The sequence below is a fragment of the Nicotiana tomentosiformis genome, chromosome 1, assembly GCF_000390325.3.
Source record: "Nicotiana tomentosiformis chromosome 1, ASM39032v3, whole genome shotgun sequence".
NCBI classification, from domain to species: Eukaryota; Viridiplantae; Streptophyta; class Magnoliopsida; order Solanales; family Solanaceae; genus Nicotiana; species Nicotiana tomentosiformis.
This window is the reverse complement of record NC_090812.1, coordinates 2,615,243-2,635,930: the sequence shown is the minus strand read 5'-3', so window position 1 is coordinate 2,635,930 and position 20,688 is coordinate 2,615,243. Positions and strand designations below refer to the sequence as shown.

Genomic DNA, 20,688 nt, shown 5'->3' with positions numbered 1-20,688 from the left:
TTTACATCTCAGGCCTTTACTGATTATTGTATATCAACTGGGATAACAATTGAGCATCTGGTTGCTCATGTTCATACACAAAATGGTATAGAGGAATCGTTGATCAAACGGCTCCAATTAATTGCTAGACCAATGCTTATGAGAACAAAACTCCCCATTTCAGTATGAGATCATGTTATTTTGCATGCAGCAGCACTTGTGAGGATAAGGCCCACAAGTTATCATAAAGTCTCCCCATTGCAGTTGGCTTTTGGTCAGAAGCCAAATATTTCTCATCTTAGAATCTTTGACTGTGTGGTATATGTTCCAATTGCGCTCTACCATAACGCAAAAAGATGATTCCCCAAAGAAGGTTGGAGATATATGTTGGGTATGAATCTCCTTCTATTATAAAATATCTGAAGCCTATGACTGGAGATTTATTTACGGCAAGATTTTCTGATTGTCATTTTGATGAATCAGTATAACCTACATTAGGAGGAGAAAATAAGCAGCTAAGAAAGGAGATAGATTGGAATGTATTATCACTATCTCATTTAGATCCTCGAACAAATCAATGTGAACAAGAGGTTCAAAAAATAATTCATTTGTAAAATATTACAAATTAACTGCCAGATGTATTCACTGACCTACCAAGGGTGACTAAATCACATATTCCAGCTGCTAATGCTCAAATTCGATTTGATATCCCGGTAGGACAATCAATTAAAGCAGATGAGTTTAAACCACTCTTGAAACGTGGTAGACCAATCGGTTCTAAGGATAAAAATCCCCGAAAAAGAAAAGGAGCAAATGATCAAAGTGATCATAATACATAGGTAGTGACTCAAGAAAATCACAAAGACATAACAAATGATAAGACCTCAAGGGAGGTTCGGGTACCTGAAAATGATGAGAATGGAGATCTCAATAAGTTATGTCTCAACGGAAAAAAGATGGAACCGAAATAATATTGTTATCGATAACGTTTTTTCTTATAATGTTGATGTTGAAATAATGCAACAAGATGAGGATCTTGAACCAAAATCTGTCGATGAATATTGACAGAAAAATGATTGGCCAAAATGGAAAGACGCTATCCAGGCAGAATTAACTTCACTTGCGAAACGTGAAGTTTTTGGGTCTGTAGTCCAAACACCTAATGGTGTTAAGCCTGTTGGCTATAAATGGGTCTTTACACATAAAAGAAATGAGAAAAATGAGGTACAAATATATAAGGCACGCCTTATTGCACAAGTATTTTCACAAAGGCCTGGTATCGATTATGAAAAGACATATTCTACTGTTATGGATGCTATAATGTTATGTTATCTCATTAGTTTTGATGTCCATGAAAAGCTTGACATGCTTTTAATGGATGTGGTTACATCCTACCTTTACGGCTCACTTGATAATGAGAAATACATGAAAATTCCCGAGGGATTTAAAATGCCTGACACACATAATTCAAAGTCCCGGGAAATGTTTTCAATCAAATTGCAGAAATTTTTGTATAGTCTAAAGCAATCAGGAAGAATGTCCTTAATGAGTATTTATTAAAGGAGGGTTATATAAATGATGCCATTTGTCCATGTGTTTTTATAAAGAAAACAACATCAGAGATTGTTGTACTTGTTGTATATGTTGATGACATAAACCTTATTGGAACTCCTATAGAACTCCAAAAGGCAATTGATTATTTAAAGAAGGAATTCGAGATGAAAGATCTCGGAAAGACAAAACTATGTCTTGGTTTGCAAATTGAACATTTGGCAAATGGGACATTTGTTCATCAATCTGCCTACATAGAAAAGGTATTGAAACGATTTTACATGGATGGAGCACATCCATTAAGTACTCCGATGATTGTTCGATCACTCGATGTGAATAAGGACCAATTCCTACATCAAGAAAAGAATGAAGAGATTCTTGGTCCTGAAGTACCATATCTTAGTGCAATTGGTGCACTAATGTACCTTGCTAACACTACAAGGCCTGACATAACTTTTTCAGTTAATGTCTTAGCAAGATATAGCTTTGCTCCTATAAGGAGACATTGGAATAGAATCAAACAAATATTGATGTATCTAAAAGGAACTACCGATATGGGATTATTTTATGGCAATGATTGCAGTCCCGATCTTGTTGGTTATGCCGATGCTGGATATTTATCTGACCCACACAAGGCTCGATCTCAAACAAGCTATGAATTTACATATGGAGGCACTGCCATATCTTGGCGATCAACTAAGCAATCAATCGTGGCTACTTCATCTAATCATGCTGAGATAATTGCTACTCATGAAGCAAGTCCAAAATGTGTATGGTTGAAGTCTATAATATGTCTTATTAGAGACAAATATGGTTTAAAGTGTGATAAACTACCCACAATATTATATGAAGACAATGCAGCATGCATAGTCCAATTGAAGGGAGGATTCATAAAAGGAGATAGGACAAAGCACATTTCACCAAAGTTATTTTCACACATGATTTTTAAAAGAATGGTGATATCAATGTGCAACAGATTCGTTCAAGTGATAAATTGGTTGATCTGTTCACTAAGGCATTTCCAACCTCAACATTTGAAAAGCTGATATACAATATTGGAATACGTCGTCTTCGAGACATTAAGTGATGTTTTCTTTAGGGGAAGTAACTACGCGCTGCACTCTGTTTTCCTTAACCAAGGTTTTATCCCACTGGATTTTCCTAGTAAGGTTTTTAACGAGGCAGCAAGTAATGCATATTACATATAACTATCTACTCTTTTCTAGTAAAATCTTAGTAAAGCATATTTATTTTACATGGACATCCAAGGGGGAGTGTTGTGAATAATTTAAGATAGTGGATGCCCATGTTGATATGGAGACCCATTTCCCTTACTTTTTGATGGAGTACAAGATCACTTTTTAAGCTTATAAATAGCATTTATTCTGATGGAAAAATTGCACGCAGAAGAGAAAGAAAGAAAAGAGTTCTCGCATTCCTTATATAATTTCTATTCTTGTTACTTTACTTTGTTACATTGCTTTTATTTTATAACAAGTATATCTTAATGGAGGATTACTCAGCTTTATTGAAATACTTTGAGACAACAACATCCGATTAAAATTTTGAGTTTCTAGTATCATTAAGAACTATCCATGTATCTAAAATTTTAGTTCGAGAAATTCAACACACAATGCATCTATGTCCTCCCACATAAAATATTAGATTTGCGCAATGCACTCTATAACTGTATATGGGTGAAACTGAGTCCGTGGGACGCTTCGATTTCCAATGAAGTGAATGGAGCAAGGAATGTAAAGGCAAGGACAAAAATCGAGGCAAGAACCCATTGGTTCGGGGTCAGGACAGAACACCCGCCCTCAAAAGTATAGGGACCATGACCCCCCGGGTCTGGTTAGAACCCCAAAAGCCTCGGAGAGCATTACCAGACAATCGAGTACGACCAACAAAAGGCCGTGATATTCATGACCGGTCGGATATCACGGTGTGGATCTCGGCACATATCGGCAGAGAACCGGTGATTAGTTAAATGAAAGAATTTTATCTTTTATGGAATTGGACTTAGGGTAAAACTCCCCTACTATATAAAGGGGGGTCTGATTATTCATTAAGGATATTGTAATACACATATCAAGCCAATATATTCTTATTTTCTCTGTTATTCAAAGTTCTTACTTTTTTCATCAATGCTTCATTATTGTGAGTCCGGGATCGAGGGCAGGTATCCCATTAAGACTGTTATTGAATCCGGAATCACCCCCCTTAAGTGGTTTGACAATCTCTTACGCCCTTTATCTGTTTAATCTAACGCAATTTAACGTTTGTATTGAATTAATCCATGTATCCTTAAAACCACTTACATATTTAATTGTTATCCGTTTTCAGGATAAACAGTTTGGCGCCCACCTTTTGGCTAAGGATAATAGTGGAAATTTGATACAAACTTCTATAACACACTCTATTTTACACTTGTTCTTTGAGCTTTTATTTCATGTCATATTAAAATTGTGGAACTCCCAATCTGCCCATTTGAATGTGGATGCTGAGTCCGGCCACAATGGCGAAAACATTAGTGTGGTACCCAGCAACGAGGTTCCCCTTACTTACCCCAACAGAGTCCCGATCGTTGATCCGATCGATGCTAAATCATACATGGCTATTGAAGCAAACTTTCCTACTGACCCAAAAAATAGCATTCGCGAGGGAGCCCGGTCGATATCCCGGAGAATATGCGACGGCGAAGGTGACGGGAACAACTTGCGTGTGATCTTCGAAATGTTACAGGCTCAACAGGCAGCTATAGCCCAGTTGTAGAACCAAAGCTGAGCCCCAACAGAGCCGGATCGTCTCGGGAAAATGCCCGCAAAAATGAACCTGTCACAGAAAGGCGAGTGAAGCAGAATCCATGACCAACCCTGAGATAATAAAGATGCTTGAGGAACTGACAAAATGGTTGAAATCAGGAGAAAAGAAAATCAAAGCCAACGACAAAAAAACGGAGACCTATAACTCCAGGGTCAACCAAATCCCGAGAGCACCACCAATACTGAAGGGCCTGGATTCCAAAAAAAGTGTCCAAAAACCTTTCCCTCAGAGCGCAACTCCAAAGCCAATCCCAAAGAAGTTCCGTATGCTCGAAATTTCGAAGTATAATGGGACAACCGATCCCAACGAACATGTGACCTCTTATACATGTGCCATCAAAGGAAATGACTTGGAAGATGATGAAATCGAATCCTTTATGTTGAAAACGTTTGGAGAGACATTGCGAAAGGAGCTATGATATAGTATCACAACTTACCCCCAAATTATATTGACTCGTTTGCTATGCTTGCAGGTACCTTTGTAAAAGCGTACGTCGGGGCCATCAAGGTCGAGACCAGGAAATCAGATCTTTTCAAGGTAAAGTAAAGAGATAACGAGATGCTCAGGGAATTCGTATCTAGGTTTCAAATAGAACGGATGGACCTGCCTCTGGTCGTAGATGATTGGGCCATTCAGGCCTTCACCCAAGCACTCAATCCCCGAAGCTCATTGGCTTCACAATAGTTAAAGTAAAATCTGATAGAATACCCGACAGTAACCTTGGTCGACGTCTATAACCGGTACTAATCAAAGATTAGGGTCGAAGACGACCAGCTCAGGGCCCCTTTCGGGTCCGTTTATCCCGTCGGATCTGGTGACATATCCAAGAGAGACATTGATCGTGAACCAAGATCGAATAGAGACCGGTATCAACCATACAATAGAGATCGAAGGGTAATGGGTCCGTACGCAACACTGTGAGGAGTGAAATAGGGAGCTACCGAGGTTAGAATAACAGGGGACTTATGAGAAAAATAAGTTTTGATAGACCCATTGGGTCTAAGGAAGCACCTAGGTTATTGGAGTACAACTTCAACGATGACGTTGTTACCATCGTATCAGCTATCGGACGCATCGAAGATACTAAGTGGCCTCGACCATTACAATTCGATACTGCCCAAAGGGACCCCAACCAAATACGTAAATATCATGGCACCCACAACCACAGAATCGAGGACTGACGACAACTGAGAGAGGAAGTAGCTCGTTTATTCAACAACGGACACTTCCGAGAGTTTTTGAGTGATCGAGCCAAAAATGACTTCAGGAATAGGGACTCCAACAAGAAGATCGAGCAAGAAGAACCTCAGCACATCTTCAACATGATCATGGATGGGGTCGACGTTCCTCAGGTGTCGATGTTAAAGCGTACTAAGGAATCCATTACAAGAGAAAAGCAGACACATATTTTGCCCCTTAAGACTATTACATTTTTTCCTTAAGGATATCGAGCCCAAGGGCCGCCTCTATCCGGATCCAAGAGATCACCTACACTTGGGGACTGTCATCCAAGGAAAATTCGGACGGATCGGGCTATCGAAGCCCGGAGGCACAGAAGCCTATCTGGCGCCACTCCCACTCGGGGACTATCGGCCAAGGCAAGTTCGGACGGCTCAGGTATCGAAGCCCGGAGGTACAAAGCCTATTAGGCAGTACTGTATCTTAAAAGGCTACGACCACCCTAGAAACGGCTTAGAGACGTCCGAAACCGGTAATCAAAGCATAAACGCCTTCAAAAATTCCAAACCGGTTCAAAGGCTACACTCGGCAAAACTACAATCTAAAAATATCTAAACAAGCACTTCGGAGAAAGCTTCCGGTCATACCGAGCTCCCCACAAGATCCAAACAAAGTTTACATCGAGAACGAGTCTTGTTCAAACCTCCGAACAAGACCTTATTTTTATATTTTATTCCATGCTAAGGCATTTGAAAACTTTACAAACATAAAAGGGAAGCCAAAAGAAACGAACTCAAAAATTGCCAAAGGGAAAAGAAAAGCCTTATATACATTGCAATAAAAGTCTTTTACAAATGCCAACGATAACGGCCTCAACAAAATGAACAAAATACAAAAATAAAGAAAATACCTAAGGTAACTAGGCCTGATCTTCACCGGAACCCACCTCGTCACCAGAGCCGTCGGGGTCTTCTCCATCCTCGGGTTCATCGGAGCCCTCAGAGCCTTCCTCAACCTCGGGGTTAGCTAGCTTCTTGGCCTCGGCCTCGAGCCTTTTCGCATCTTTGATCTCGACTGACAGGTCAAAACCCTGAGCATAGACCTCCTCGAGGGCCTCCTTTTGGTACAACTACTTCACATACTTGACAGTAACTTTCAGGCAGTCCTAGGCTGCCTCAGCATCAACCCTGTACTAGGCCACCATCTTTGCAGCATAGGCCCTGGTTATTTCTGACGCAAACTTCGTTGTTTCAAGCTCCTTACCGAGGGCATCCCGTTCAGCAATGGTCTAGCCCAGCTGAGACTGGAGATTTTCGATTCGTTAATCCCGTGCTTCGGCATTTTCTCTCACCACTCGGAGTTGGACCTTCACCGATGCCCGCTACTCCCGGGCAGTCTCCTTATCCGAAGCTAATCGGTCCATTTTTCCTTTCCACCCTTCGACCATGGCCTTGACCTCGTCTATCTTGGCTTAGAGTTGGTCGATCATGTCAACCTTCTGTTGAACCTGCAGGGTTTGGCCGTTAGTCTCCATGTCTAACTCATCATCACTAATTTCGAAAATCTTTACATGTTCCACTAAGTTGGCATGCTCCTTCTGAGTCGCATCCAACTCAGCCAGGAGTCTCTTAGCATCTTCTTCACGTTGCTCACTGAGAAGCTTATACATGTCCCTCTTCTCACCAATCTCCTTGACCTCAGTCTCGAGCTAGTTGACCTCAGCCCGGTACCGGAGGAAAACTTTCGTGATAAAGTACCGAAGCCTTCAAAAATATAAAGGAAAAAAGAAAAGGCACGAGAGATATCAAAAATTAAACCCGAAGATGAAAGAGTGTAATGACACCTTACCCGGTTCAGCACCTGCTGTGCTTCGTCAAACAAGCACGGCGTATCCACCTCATTCATTTTTGCCTGGTCTTCTTCGATCACCAGGCACCGGAGGTAGCTAGCTACTCCAACGGGGGAGAAAGAACCTGGGCATCCTCCGGGACGGTGATGATTATTGACCGCTATTGGCCTAAATCCATGCTCGAGGTGGGGAACCGGATGATTAATTTTGTGCTCGAGTTTAGCCTGCCAACCTCTGAATATGGGTCTTTCCTCGGCACCTCCAAATCACCCGACCCGGAGAAGTCTTCTAGGACGGTTGAGTCCACACCTTCAATAAAGGAATTGAGGGGATCGTCCACACCATGAGCCCCTTCGTTGGACCGCTCCTTTGTTGATCGAGCCTTTTTGAGCATACACTCGGTATAAGAAAGCGACCCTAAAATATATATCACATCGAGTGTCTCCTTTGAGGCATGGCCGACATCCTGGGAAGTCTCGGCTCCGATCTCCTCATCGACTTCCTTAATCTGAGGGAGGTCGGCCTCATGAATCCCTCGTTCAATAACCACCCGCTCTACGGGACACAAGAATATCATCCACTTCGGGCTCATCCCTGAGCCGATAAATTAAGCCCGAGTCGGATGCTCGAGAGCCAGAACTCTCATTTGGCTTGCGGGCCAATCTTGGTTTCTTTTTCTTCGAGCTCGGGGAACTCGGAGCCTTTCTTTTTTTCTTCTCTCATGCAGCAGCCCCGGGCTGTCACGAGGCAGAGAGATCAATGCATAAGTCCTCATCCCCTACTGAAGGCCTAAGCTCAATGGTCTTAGGCAAGCATGCGAAAAGAACAGAAAGAAAATGAGAATGTGATGCTAAAAGGGGAGCCTAATGTAACTTATCCGGGAAAAAGATCTTACCATGAGAACGAGCCTCCTAACGGCCCTTCGAGAGCTCGCACCATGAGCGCTCAGAATAAGGTATCTGCGAGCAATTGCCCTCGATCCATTCCTTGAGCCGAGGAATGGCGTTTGGGACCCGAGCAAGGGCTGCACCGCAATAAATACTAATGAGAAAATAAAAAATAAAACATAAAATTGACATTTAAAAGAAAGATATACTTGCGTGATACATTCCAATTCTCGGGGAATGGCCAACTCGGCAGGTATCAAGTCTGCGGTTCTCACCCAGACAAAGCGTCCCCGCCAGCCCCAATCCTGGTCCTCGTCCATACTTGAAAATGGGGATTTGCTGGCCCGGTGTACGAGCTTTATCAGTCCCACTTAGAAGATTCGGGGATTGTACATGCGGAGTAGATGATCGATGGTGAACAAGCAAGAGTCGATTTTATTCACAAAGGATCGGAGGCGGATTACGATCCTTCACAGCGATGGGTGGATCTGACCGAGGCACACTTCATACCTCCTACAGAAGTCCAGAATAACCGAGCCCACCGGGCCCAGTATGAAAGGGTAAGTGTAAACAATCATATACCTCTCCACATGGGTAGTAATGTCATCATCGGGCCCGTGGATTACTATGTCCTTATCCGCCCAGCCACAGTCCTTACGAACCGCAGGAAGAACGGCCTCGATGATGGAGAAAATGTACCTAGACACCACCTCGTATCGGCCTTGCACCGATGAGGGTTTTTCGACCTTAAAGTCGTCCGCGACCGAACACTCCACCGGGGATGAATATTTTAAAGGGAGGCTCGGCTTCCGGTTCATCGGTAGCCATGCCCGGAGTGGACCTCTCAAGGTCAATCATATCGGGAGCGGTCTCCTCGACTTCGGTGGTCGGCCTTGAAGTAGCAAATTTTTGGGGAACAGTCTTAGAAGTCTTTGCCATTGTTATCTAAAAAAGAGTTAGGAGAAGTGAGAAGGAAGATTAGGAGATGAAGGGTAAAAGCTTTCCGAGAAAATCAAATGCGTTGGTTTGGGTAAAAGATTAATGAAAACCAGTGATTTGCTGAAAACTCTTGAAGAACGAAGGTAAAAAAAGTTGGGGTATGAAGAAAGGCAATAATATCTTGAAGGTACAAAGGTAGAAGCTTGGTAAAAAGTAAAAAATGAACAAAGGAGGGGAGTATTTATAGAGGCTTTGCGTCGTTTCGTGTTCAGGGACGGTCTGTCGAGGGTCGACACACGTTTGAGGTCATTATGACGCGACTGACGGGACATTTCGGGTTCTGTCATTTCTGTCACGGCGTATTGAAGTAGGAATCGAGGTTCTCATGTCATTTCTCATCGTTTCCGTAAACCCACTCTCCGAGAAATGAAAGGACTATCTGTATACGGGTGAAACCGAGTCCGTGGGACGCTTCGGTTTCCAATGAAGTGAATGGAGCAAGGAACGTAAAGGCAAGGGACCGAAATCGAGGCAAGAAGCCCCTTGGTCCGAGGTCAGGGCAGAACACCTGCCCTTGGAAGTATTGGGGCCATGACCCCCAGGTCCAGTTCAAATCCCAAAAGCCTCGGAGAGCATTACCAGACAATCGAGCACAACTAACAAAAGGCCATGATATCCGCGACCGACCGGATATCACGGCGTAGATCTCGGCAGAGAACCGGTGATTTGTTAAATGAAAGATTTTTACCTTTTATTGAATTGTACTTAGGGAAAAACTCCTCTACTATATAAAGGGGGGCTGGTTATTCATTAAGGATACTGTAACACACATATCAAGGCAATATACTATTATTTTCTATGTTATTCAAAGTTCTTACTCTTGTTCATCAGTGCTTCGTTATTGTGAGTCCGGGATCAATGGCAAACATCTCATTAAGGGTGTTATTGAATCCTAAATCACCCCCTTAAGTGGTTTGACAATCTATTATGCCCTTTATATGTTTAATCTAACGTAATTTTTCGTTTGTATTGAATTAATTCACGTATGATTAAAACTACTTACAAATTTAATTGTTATCCATTTTTTTGGGTAAACAATAAGACTGATTAAGCATAATTACTTTGGTAGGAGAATTGCTGTTCGTGCGATATATTAAAATGAGAATATTAATATATACATCATCTCAAATCCATCTTATTAGCAATAAATATCTTAATCCAGCTAACTTACCAGTACATATTTATCCATTTCCGAGCTCTAATCTGCTTTAACACCAACCACGAGAAAAATGAAAAAACACTCAACAAGGTTCAATGAATTAAAGACAAAATTAATCACAAATGTGTCAATCAAACAAATGACATCAAAAGGCAGCTCTCGATTAATATTGGATTTCTTCAAAGGCATACATTTTCTCTTAAATTTGCACTTCGGGAAAAGAAACTTCAAAAAGTTTCTCAAATTTCTGAAACTTGAATTTCTTGAGTAGACACACAATCCATATGGGTAGCAAATTTACAAGCCAAACAATAATAAAACCAACAACGCTTCCCAACACCTCTTTGACAAACATAACACATCAAATCCACGTCCTTATCCTTCCCAAAAAAAACATTACTATAACACAACGTAAGAGGATGTTGATGATCTTTCCTCTCTTCAATCTCCGGCAACGAAGCACATTCAACATGAAGATCAAACTTACATTTCTCACAATGAAACGTAAAAGCATGGCCCGAATTCCCACAAGCATCGCACGTGAATTCTCCGTCGTCATAAGGAGGAAAGAAGAGGAGGGTTAAAGTGTGTTTTGGGTGAGATTTGTGCTTAATTTGCCTAGGCAACTCGAAACAAGAATCGTGGAGGATGAAGTTGCAGTTCATTTTGGTGCACGCGTAGGCGGAGCCGCCGGAGAGATCGTGCTCGCAGCCGGAGCAGATGACTTGATCTTCTTCTTCTACATCGGAGATCTTTAATGGGTGGCGATGGCTGAAATGGCTATAGTATTGTTCCATTGGTGTCATCTCCATTGTTGTAAGTTGTAACCTATCTTAGCTTTCTTGTTGTGTGATCTGATTTGCAAAGTCAAACCGTGTTGTGTATTTATATTAAGGGAGAATTACACTTTTTGTCCCTTGATTGTTAAAGAGTTCCAAGTTTGGTCCTTGTGATTGGAGTAAATACTACGTATAACCTTAGATTAATATAGTATTATAGTTGGAGGAGGAGGAAGACTGAGAAAGATATTGTCATGTGTTTTATTTCTATAATAAAATTACAAGTAATTGCTTTAAATATTTTTTTACAATATTTTTGTCTTTAAATTTGAATTAAAAATTAGATCACGATTCTATAATAAATTTACAAGGCATTGCCTTAGATATTTTTTTAATATCTTTTTGTCTCTAATTTATATTTAATTTTTAAAAAAAAATCACAACTTAGCCACTTAGTCCACTCAGCCAGCGGGGTCGGCCTGTTTAGCTCGTGACTATGAGTTCGTGAGCCCGATCACGGATCGATTCCTACAAAAAGACCGTTTAACTCGAGACCGCTAAGCCTTTTTATTTAAGACCCGAGACTGCGGCCCACGAGACCCGTTTAGGACCCGGATCGGCCAACTTGCCACCCAACTGTTGGACTGCGCTTTTGGTCTTTTCAGTAACAAATGTATGTAAATTTAATTTATTTTTTAAATGTAAAATCATGTGAATGTTCGTCTTTAATGTTAAAAGGAAGTAATGCTATATAGTTTCATTTACTCTATTAATTGAAGATTAAATATATTTAGTGAGATAGTACAAGGATCAAACTAGAATATGCCAATAATTTAGGGAACAAAATTATAATATTTTATTTTATTAGCCATTAGTTAAATACTTTTTTTTTAACCCCAATTAAGTTAAATTCTTTTTCATCTGTTCCCTTTTCACAACGATCAGGCATAGATGGGACCCAACTCCTTGTGCACTAATGTGACACTAACAATTTTGTTGATTAAGTCAACCTTATGCCTTTACGTCATAGCGAAACATTCTTCAAGTTTGAGACGTTAACCTTATTAAATTCCTTATTGCTTATGCTCGAAAAATATTTAAATTAAGTTTGTATGTCGATTCAATTTGTCTTCTTTTGGCTACGGAAATTGAAAGCTAAGTTTTTTCCAAAAAAATAAAAATAAAAATTGATATATTACTCTTCCAATTTTGATTCAGTTTTGCTTCTCAAGATCTACAAGATGATCTTTAAGTAATATTTCAAAAAAAAATTTGTCTGTCATTTATCGGACCAACGACTTGTAAGTCATTCACATAGTTGTTTATATATCTAATTTATTGAGAAAATAATGCAAATACTCGGAGCAAGTAAGTTTTTACAGAAAAAGAGTTAGTGGAAGAAGAATAACAGAATATGACCGCGAGAACCTCAATCACAACCTAATAAAATAATGAATCAAGTTATTTTTATAAAAAAAAAAAAGGAAAGAAAAAAAGATAGTGGTTAGATGTAATCCTATTGAAGCAAAAATGGAATGTGATTCAACTAGTTTGGTTGGAGCTGACCAACTATTATATTATTTCTTTTTTCTTTTCAACTAGACTGGATGTGTCATGTTTATGAGAGTTTAATGGTGCAGTAGCATTTATTGATTCCGACTTCCCTGTATATTTTTGCATTCAAAGCGGTAAAGTTCTTCATTATATTATCTCACGGGAAAGAGGTCATTTAAATCGAACATATTCTTCATTATATGTCAATGAACCTATTGACAACTTCTATCCTCTCAAAACTACTTTTAGCAAATAGCAAAAGTTCTAGTAATTACTTTTTCTGGCAAAGTATTTATAGGGATCGAAAGCAAGAGAAAAGTAGTCCTTGGAATTATTGTTAGCAAAACATGCTACTCAAAAACGTTTAGAGAGGTGAAAACTCTTTGTGATAGGCAGAAATAAATTAAATAACAACATATTTCTTGGTTATACAGTTAAACTTCTCTATAACAACATCTATATATAACCGTCATTGACTCATTCACTATAAAAGTCAAGTTTTTCTCCTAACCGATTTTTTAAGTTGTAGTTTACCTCTCTATAACATCTTTTTACCTATAACAACAACAGTCATATTTATAACAGAATGTTCTTTGTAAAATTTCCTATTTATAACAGCCATATAGAATCTTTAAGATTACTAATAATAATTCTAAAAATGTGCATACAATCATTTTCATTAAATAAAGTTTTTATCTTGCATAAGATATAAGATTTGAAAATTTGCAAATGATATCTTTTCCATTGGACAAATTTCAAAAGATATTTATATAGAAAATTTAATTGTTAAGCTCTTAGATTGTCTTCAAGGAAAAACTATTGGATGCCTTTTTGCTGAAAATTTGGACACGAACTTTCACCTATTCAAGCGTTATATCACTAATAAGAGGATGAAATATACTAAACAAGCTACAATTACAAAGTTTTCCATCAATCTTGAAAGAATATATTTTTCTAGGTAGCTTTAAAATATTTGCCTTAGAGTTAAATCTTTATTTAGTTATGAATTTATTAATACTGTATTAGCTTTCTTCAATATTTAACTAGTAAAATATGCATATCTTTTGAGATTTTAAATTTGAATAATCTTTTTATCTTTTATATGTAACATTAAAAGGGAAAAATAATCGATTTTTGGATAATTTTTATCTATAACAGCCAAAAAAATTTAAACGTCAAATGTTGTTATTGGTGTTTAACAGTCATTCATTATAAAAATCAAAAGATCTTGGAACAAACGATGTTGCTATATAGAGGGTTGACCGTAGCAAATTCGCACTTAGCCTTGACTTTGAATATTCAACATGACAGGTCATGGATGCAAGAGTGTTGTTTAAGCCTCTAAAAACAAAAGAATTATATTTAGTAATCGATTAAAAGAAAAAGATTCTGTAGATCCGATAGCTTGGTACTTGTAACGAATTTGCACAATAAAAAATTATGAAGAAATAAATAAAAACAAGGCCGCGCCATAAAATCCTGAAAATTATCGATTGTAGACGCAGATGTGGTCAACTACTTGTTAAGGACTACATTGGAGCTCCTAAAGATTTTCTTTTCCAGCTAAAAAAATAAAATAGAAGATTAGTTGGTTAAGATTAATTGATTGTTTCAATTATGGAAAGTCAACCCCTTGAATGTACATTTCTGGACTAGCTCTATACGAATTCGACGGTAAGAAGCTAGACGTCAAACTTCTCCGGAGAACATATATATCCCCAAGAAATTCTCAAATTACATTATAAAATAAAATAATAAGTAAGAGGTTTAGAATCTCACAAGGGATATTTTGTTCATATAATACATAAATTATAATGCAAGAAATGTCATACAGAAATTAAAAACTCCTGTTTAACTAATATTGGTATAGCTGTCCCATTTTGCATGAAGTATCTAAATTGAAGTATAAATTAATATACCAATTAGTTATATCGAAAATGAAAATAACAACCAAGCCGAATACCTAAACACTAAATTTTGCACTGCAAGAATTTTTCAGTCATTCCTCCAACCAAACGACTTCTTAGCTCTGTCCAAACTTTAGCTTAAGTTTCAATAAGCAACAATGTCAACGTTCAAAAGGATATAGTGGGAGCAGAAATTGCGGACCATTTATGCACAATAGGTAGCTTCCAAATTGTCAATGTATCGTCGTGAAGACTTAACAGCACGATTGGCATACATTTGGTTACTTCCAAAGAGTTTGACATACTGATTTTTTAGAAGTTAGAGTTTCCCACGGAGGTAAATTGCTACAAATGTATCTTGCGTCTAGAGTAACACCTGAGTATTTAACCAACAAGGGTTGTGTTGGAGTGATAAATACTCATTCATCTTTAATCAGAGATCTCAAGTTCGAGTCTTTGATATGGAATCGCCTTTGTTAGGGAATATTTTACCTCAAATGCGAGACTTTTCGGCACGAATTCGAATTTATTCGGACCCCAATGCAAGTATCGAATATTAAATGAGGAACCAAAAAAAAAAACTAGACTCTCCTTAATTTTTATAACCCATGGATGATGTCGTTAAGGCTGGTTTAACATTTCCATAATAAGTTAACAAATAAAAATGGATCTTTTAGACAAATGCATGATTTTCTACTATTATCAGTTAAGCATCTCAATTAGATCTAACAGAGAGAGCCATATATATACTTATTTGACAGTATTAACCCATTATCTTTTAAATAACGGGCACCTTAAAAAGGACTAGCCTTTTTTGCAAGTCTTGAAAATGAAAGGTCTATATCACAGGCCGAATTTGAGGACTTTGAAGCATAGCAATCAAGTTTATTATGCAAAAACCTGTGTAGATGCAGCTTTCGATGCTTCAAGATGAAATTCTTTGCATTTTGTCCATTTCTGCTCGGTGCTTTATGTGATCAAATTTCCTTTCTCTTTTATACACCAAGTGCTTAGTATTTACGAAAATTTGAGATTGCTTGTTTGGCCAAGCTTCTCTAATCCTAGAAACACATTTTTTCTTCTTCAAAAAAATACTTTTTTTTTTAAGTTGAAGTGTTTGGCCAAGCTTCTGGAAGAAAAAAAAGTGTTTTGAGGAGAAGCAGAAATAATTTGAAATAGCTTTTAGAAGCAGTTTTTAAAAGCTTTGCCAAATACTAATTACTGCTCAGAAGTGCCTTTCAAAATAATTAGTCAAACACAAACTGTTTTTCACCAAAAGTACTTTTAAAAAAAATACTTTTGAGAAATAAAATAAGCTGATTTTTGCAGAAACATGTTATATATCCTCTTAACCTTTGGTAGAGATTGCTGTGCGAATTTCTGAGATAGCTGATTGAAATCTTTAGGTCTCATGGAAATTGAATACCCATTCTAAAATGAAAAAAAAATTAGAAAAAAAGAACTAATTTATCAGTAATTCCGTCAATCCTAGTTTAAATTTCTAATATCTACATAGCACATCCCCTCATGAATTCACCTAGTGAATATTTTGACAATTTTCCTCCTAAAACGCGTTATATGGACCTTGACTTGGGTACCATACCAGCAAACAATTTCATTTAATATTCTTAATCTCCTCCACCACCCCAAATTCTGCCCCTTGCCTTTTCCTTATTTAGTGAACAAGTTGTGCACTAAACTGAAAATAAACTAATCATTTTGTTTTTAGATTCACGAAGGATTTAAGTTATATATATTCATTATTTTACTTGCCAAAATTGGTCAGTTCTATTAAATATCAAATACCTAAAGCTACACCTCCAAAATTTGAGAGAGAGATAGCTGGAGATGGGAAAGGTGAAGTTGGAATCTCAACAATCCAAGAACACAAAAAATCATTTCAGTCACCCTCACCCTTTAGAACTAATCACTAATCAAAACTTTGCTTCACCTTCTTCACAACTATGTTCAGGTTGCAAGATTCAAGCCAATGGATCAATCTACACATGCAAATCTTGCAATTTTTTCCTCCATACTGAATGTGCCCAAATGCCTCAGCAAACCACTCATCCATTTGACAAAGAACATCATTTCACTCTCCTCCCAAAACCCATTTACCCTGAAGGGAATTTCAACTGTGATGCATGTGGGGAAATAGGAGATGGCTTCTCTTACCACTGCAAAACTTGTGGCACTGACCTTCACATACTATGTGCTATTTTCCCACTATGTGTCACTCACTGGTCTCATCATCACCAGCTTGAGCTCAAGTTTTCACCTCCTTATCCTGATAAATCTTTCTGTTGTGATATTTGCAAGAATGTTGGAACCAATCACTGGCTTTATAGATGCCAAACTTGTGGTTTTGATGCTCATTTGAATTGTACAAAGTTACAAGCTCCACCACATCAAAGTTATATCCATCAGAACCCAACTACAAGTAGGTCTGCTCCTCAGCAGCAACATTTTATAGGTAAAAACTTGTCTGCATCTGATGTCAATGTCAAACCTCAAGTCCTTCAATTCCAAATTTACATATATACTAATTTTGATATCTAAATATGATTTTGTATTGGTTTGTGTTGCACTTTAATCCGATGAGTTACACTCTTTAATCCATTTTAAACCAATAGTTTGGTATGTCATTTCGGGTTCAACCCATTGAATAAAGTCAAACTGACCGATCATAACCGAATCCATTTAAACTTACATGGACGAATTACTAACAAATAGGTTGGGTGTGGCCTTACCCGGACCCCGAATAAATACAAGATATTTTATGCACCATACTTAGCCCTTTTTTTTTTACTAACAAATAGGTTGAATTTTCCGTGTGTGCTTGCAGGGATAAATCATATGAATCAAGGGATTAACCATGGACCTGCTGTACCTCAATTATTCGGGTCTAGGCAGAACAATGAAATGTCACTCCAAGAAATACTTAGAAAGCAAGGTGAAGATCAACAGAAATTGATACAAGAAATGTTCACGGCAGCCACTGCTCGGCAGAATCAACTAATACAGCAGCACATGGCTGCTACTTCTCGGCAGAATCAAGACATAAACCAGCAAATCATGGCTGCTACTTCTCCGCAGAATCAAGACATATACCAACAAATCATGGCTGCTAGTGCTCGACAGAATCAAGAAATAAACCAGCAACTGACGCAAGCACTTATGAATAATGCCTCTGCTGGTGGAGTTAATCCTATGCCAAATTTATACCAAAATATGATGGGTGGATTCAATAACGGAGGAGCTGTAAATGTCTTACAAGCATTATCAGGTGGTGGTGGAATTGGTGGCGGCAGTGGAGGAATGGAACTTCTGCAATCATTTATGGGTGGCGGCAATGTTGGCATTGGTGGTTTGGATTTGACTGCATTATTTGGAAGCCTTAACTTCTGAAAATTCTCTCAGATAAAAAACAGTAAAAAGAATTAGACGTTATTTACAGCTAATAATAATGATCCCGTGATTAACCGGGATGTTTAGTACATTGACTTGAGTTTAAGAACTAGCATTATCACCATGCGACCAACTTACCTCCAACTATCAAATTGGTCAACCTGCCTAGTTTGGCATTTTAATTGTTCCAAGTTCCAACCATTCCTATTCCCTACTAATCAAAATTCCACTTTGAACTCTTATTCTGTCTCATTATCTGTTGACTTTCCGATTATTTTGATTCATTCAACACATTCGGCTGGTAATTACGACACGTATACTATTTTCTCCGGTTCATTTTAATTAATTTTTTGGTTGTTTTGATACATATTAAGCAATTCACTTTTTAGTATTAATTAATAGTAAAATTGACCCTATTAACCTTAATTTGTTCATTGGAAATATAACAAATACTCATAGGCTCTTTACTCCATGGGCAACTTTGAAAAAAAAAAAAGTTACTTCTTTCTTGATATCTGAAAAAAATCAAATATTATGGACCATAAAAAAATACCAAAAGATCAATTAAAGTGGACCGGAGGGAGTATATGAGAGTTGTCACGACCCAATTTTTCATATAGGCCGTGATGGCGCCCAACGTCGCCGCTAGGCAAGCCAACGGTGAACTAACCATGTGATTGCTCTTTTTAATAAGTTTTCAAGTAATTAAATTTCATTTATTAAGAAATTAAGGAGTAGAAAATTTAATAAATAAAACGAAGACAACTGAGTGACAATCACAGTGATATAAATACTCCAAAACCATAAAGTCTACTAGTATATGTGCCAAGACCTAGTGTCACAAGTGTATGAACAACTAGTAGAATATACAAAACTCTAACTATTATATGAAATAAAAATAGATAGAAAATAAGTGCAAAAGAGAGACTCTAGGTGCTACAGAACGGCTCAGGAAGCAACTCACCACTAGGCCTCAAGGTAACGGGGGTGCGCGCCGGTATGACTGCCAGATGCACCTGCCTCAGATCATGCACGGTTAGTGCAGAAGTGTAGCGTGAGTACATAAACAACATTTAAGTATCTAGTCTAACCTCGAAGAAGTAGTGACGATGGGTCGACATCGACACTTACTATGGGCTAACAATAAAAATACAGAAATTCTAAATAAGCATGGGTTATGTAAATAATAATAACTCAATATTAAGCAGAAAATAAATAATTCTTTCACTAATGGTAAATTCCAAGTCAGTTTTTGTCATATATAATTTTAACCTCTCAAGCCATAAAATAATATCAAATATAATCAAGCTCCGAGTATTATCACACACGATTATGCCGAGGTCATACGGCCCGATCCAGAATAATGTGTACACTACTGAGGGTTAAGCGGTACGAACCATAGATGCATCTATTCTACTGACGAGGCGTTCGGCCCGCTCCACAAGAAGAGAGGATACTTTATAAACATTCGGTTTAAAAGCTATTACATGGCTAATACACAAAGAAGCACAATTTTTATTAACGGTCAAGTATCTCGCCAAAACTCAAGTAAGTGGAAGTCGGTCTTTTACAATTCCTATATCAAGTTACAATATAATTTAGGCACTTTTAATTAACAAATAGGGTGCAAACATTACAAGTATTTTATGATTTGGGTCCTAAACTACCCGGACATAAGCATAATTAGTAGCTACGTACGGACTCTCGTCACCTCGCGCGTACGTAGCCCCCACAATTAGAAACAAAAAGTTATTTAAATCACTTATGGGGTAAATTCCCTCTTACAAGATTAGGCAAGAGACTTACCATGTCTCAAAGCTCGCTTCCGATCCAACAATATGCTTTAAATACTTAACTCGGTGCCAAACAACCCGGAACTAGTCAAATACTGTATAAATTAATCAATACATATTCAAAAGTTCATAATCTAACTATTAGAGTAATTTTCCAACCTCAATTGAAAGATTCCTAAAATTCATTCCTGGGCCCACGTGCCCGGATTTCGAAAATTTTCGAAGATAATTGTGACCCATAACCTTACGAACTCAAATATATAATTTTTATCCCGTTCCATAATCATTTTCGTAGTTAAATTCTATTTTTATAAAAACCTAGGTTTTTCATCTAAACCCAAAATTCTTACAATTTTACATGCTAAAATCTATCCATAATCTATGTATGTAACTTATATTGGGTAGGAATTACTTACCTTCAATAGTTAGGTGGAAATATCTCTCTAAGAAGCTCCAAAATCGCCCAAAGAGGTGAAATAAATGAACCAAAAATGGCCTAAGTCCCGCAATAAATGGACCTCACTGCCCAGCGACTTCCGATTTTGCGGAGCAATGGCCGCATCTGCGGACATAGCCTCGCAGATGCGGTCCATGCCCAGGCCTGCCCTTCTCGCTTATGCGGGCAAAGTCTCGTATCTGTGAGCTCGCTTCTGCGGCACGAGCGTCGCACCTGCGCACCAGCCCGCTTCTGCGATCTCTTCCTCACATCTGCGCCTTCACAGATGCGGCTCCTCTCCTCGCTTCTGCGATCACTGGGCAGCCCACGCTAAGCCGCTTCTGCGGCCGTTGGCTCGCTTCTGCGAGCTCGCACCTACGGC

The 20,688-nt window shown here is 38.4% G+C and overlaps 2 protein-coding genes across 2 annotated transcripts; one reads left to right on the top strand and one right to left on the bottom strand.

The window, feature by feature from the left end:
• Nucleotides 1-10,668: 10,668 nt before the first annotated feature.
• LOC104088734 (protein VACUOLELESS GAMETOPHYTES-like) lies at nt 10,669-11,241 on the bottom strand. The gene has a single exon (XM_009593466.4). It carries the CDS (start codon nt 11,239-11,241, stop codon nt 10,669-10,671), a length of 573 nt encoding a protein of 190 aa, XP_009591761.1.
• Nucleotides 11,242-16,391: 5,150 nt separating this feature from the next.
• On the top strand, nt 16,392-18,317 carry LOC104088733 (uncharacterized). Its single transcript, XM_033654124.2, has 2 exons — nt 16,392-17,142; nt 17,515-18,317. The coding sequence occupies exons 1-2, from the start codon at nt 16,518-16,520 to the stop codon at nt 18,075-18,077; spliced, it is 1,188 nt and encodes a 395-aa protein (XP_033510015.1). The 5' UTR covers nt 16,392-16,517; the 3' UTR covers nt 18,078-18,317.
• The last annotated feature ends 2,371 nt before the right edge of the window (nt 18,318-20,688 follow it).

What these genes read in the sequence shown, in the direction of transcription:
- LOC104088733 (XM_033654124.2), top strand. Translation starts at nt 16,518, where the DNA reads ATGGGAAAGGTGAAGTTGGAATCTCAACAATCCAAGAACACAAAAAAT. An exon ending in TCAGCAGCAACATTTTATAG is followed by an intron (nt 17,143 to 17,514) that starts GTAAAAACTTGT and finishes GTGTGCTTGCAG; the next exon opens with GGATAAATCATATGAATCAA.
- LOC104088734 (XM_009593466.4), bottom strand. Translation starts at nt 11,241, where the DNA reads ATGGAGATGACACCAATGGAACAATACTATAGCCATTTCAGCCATCGC.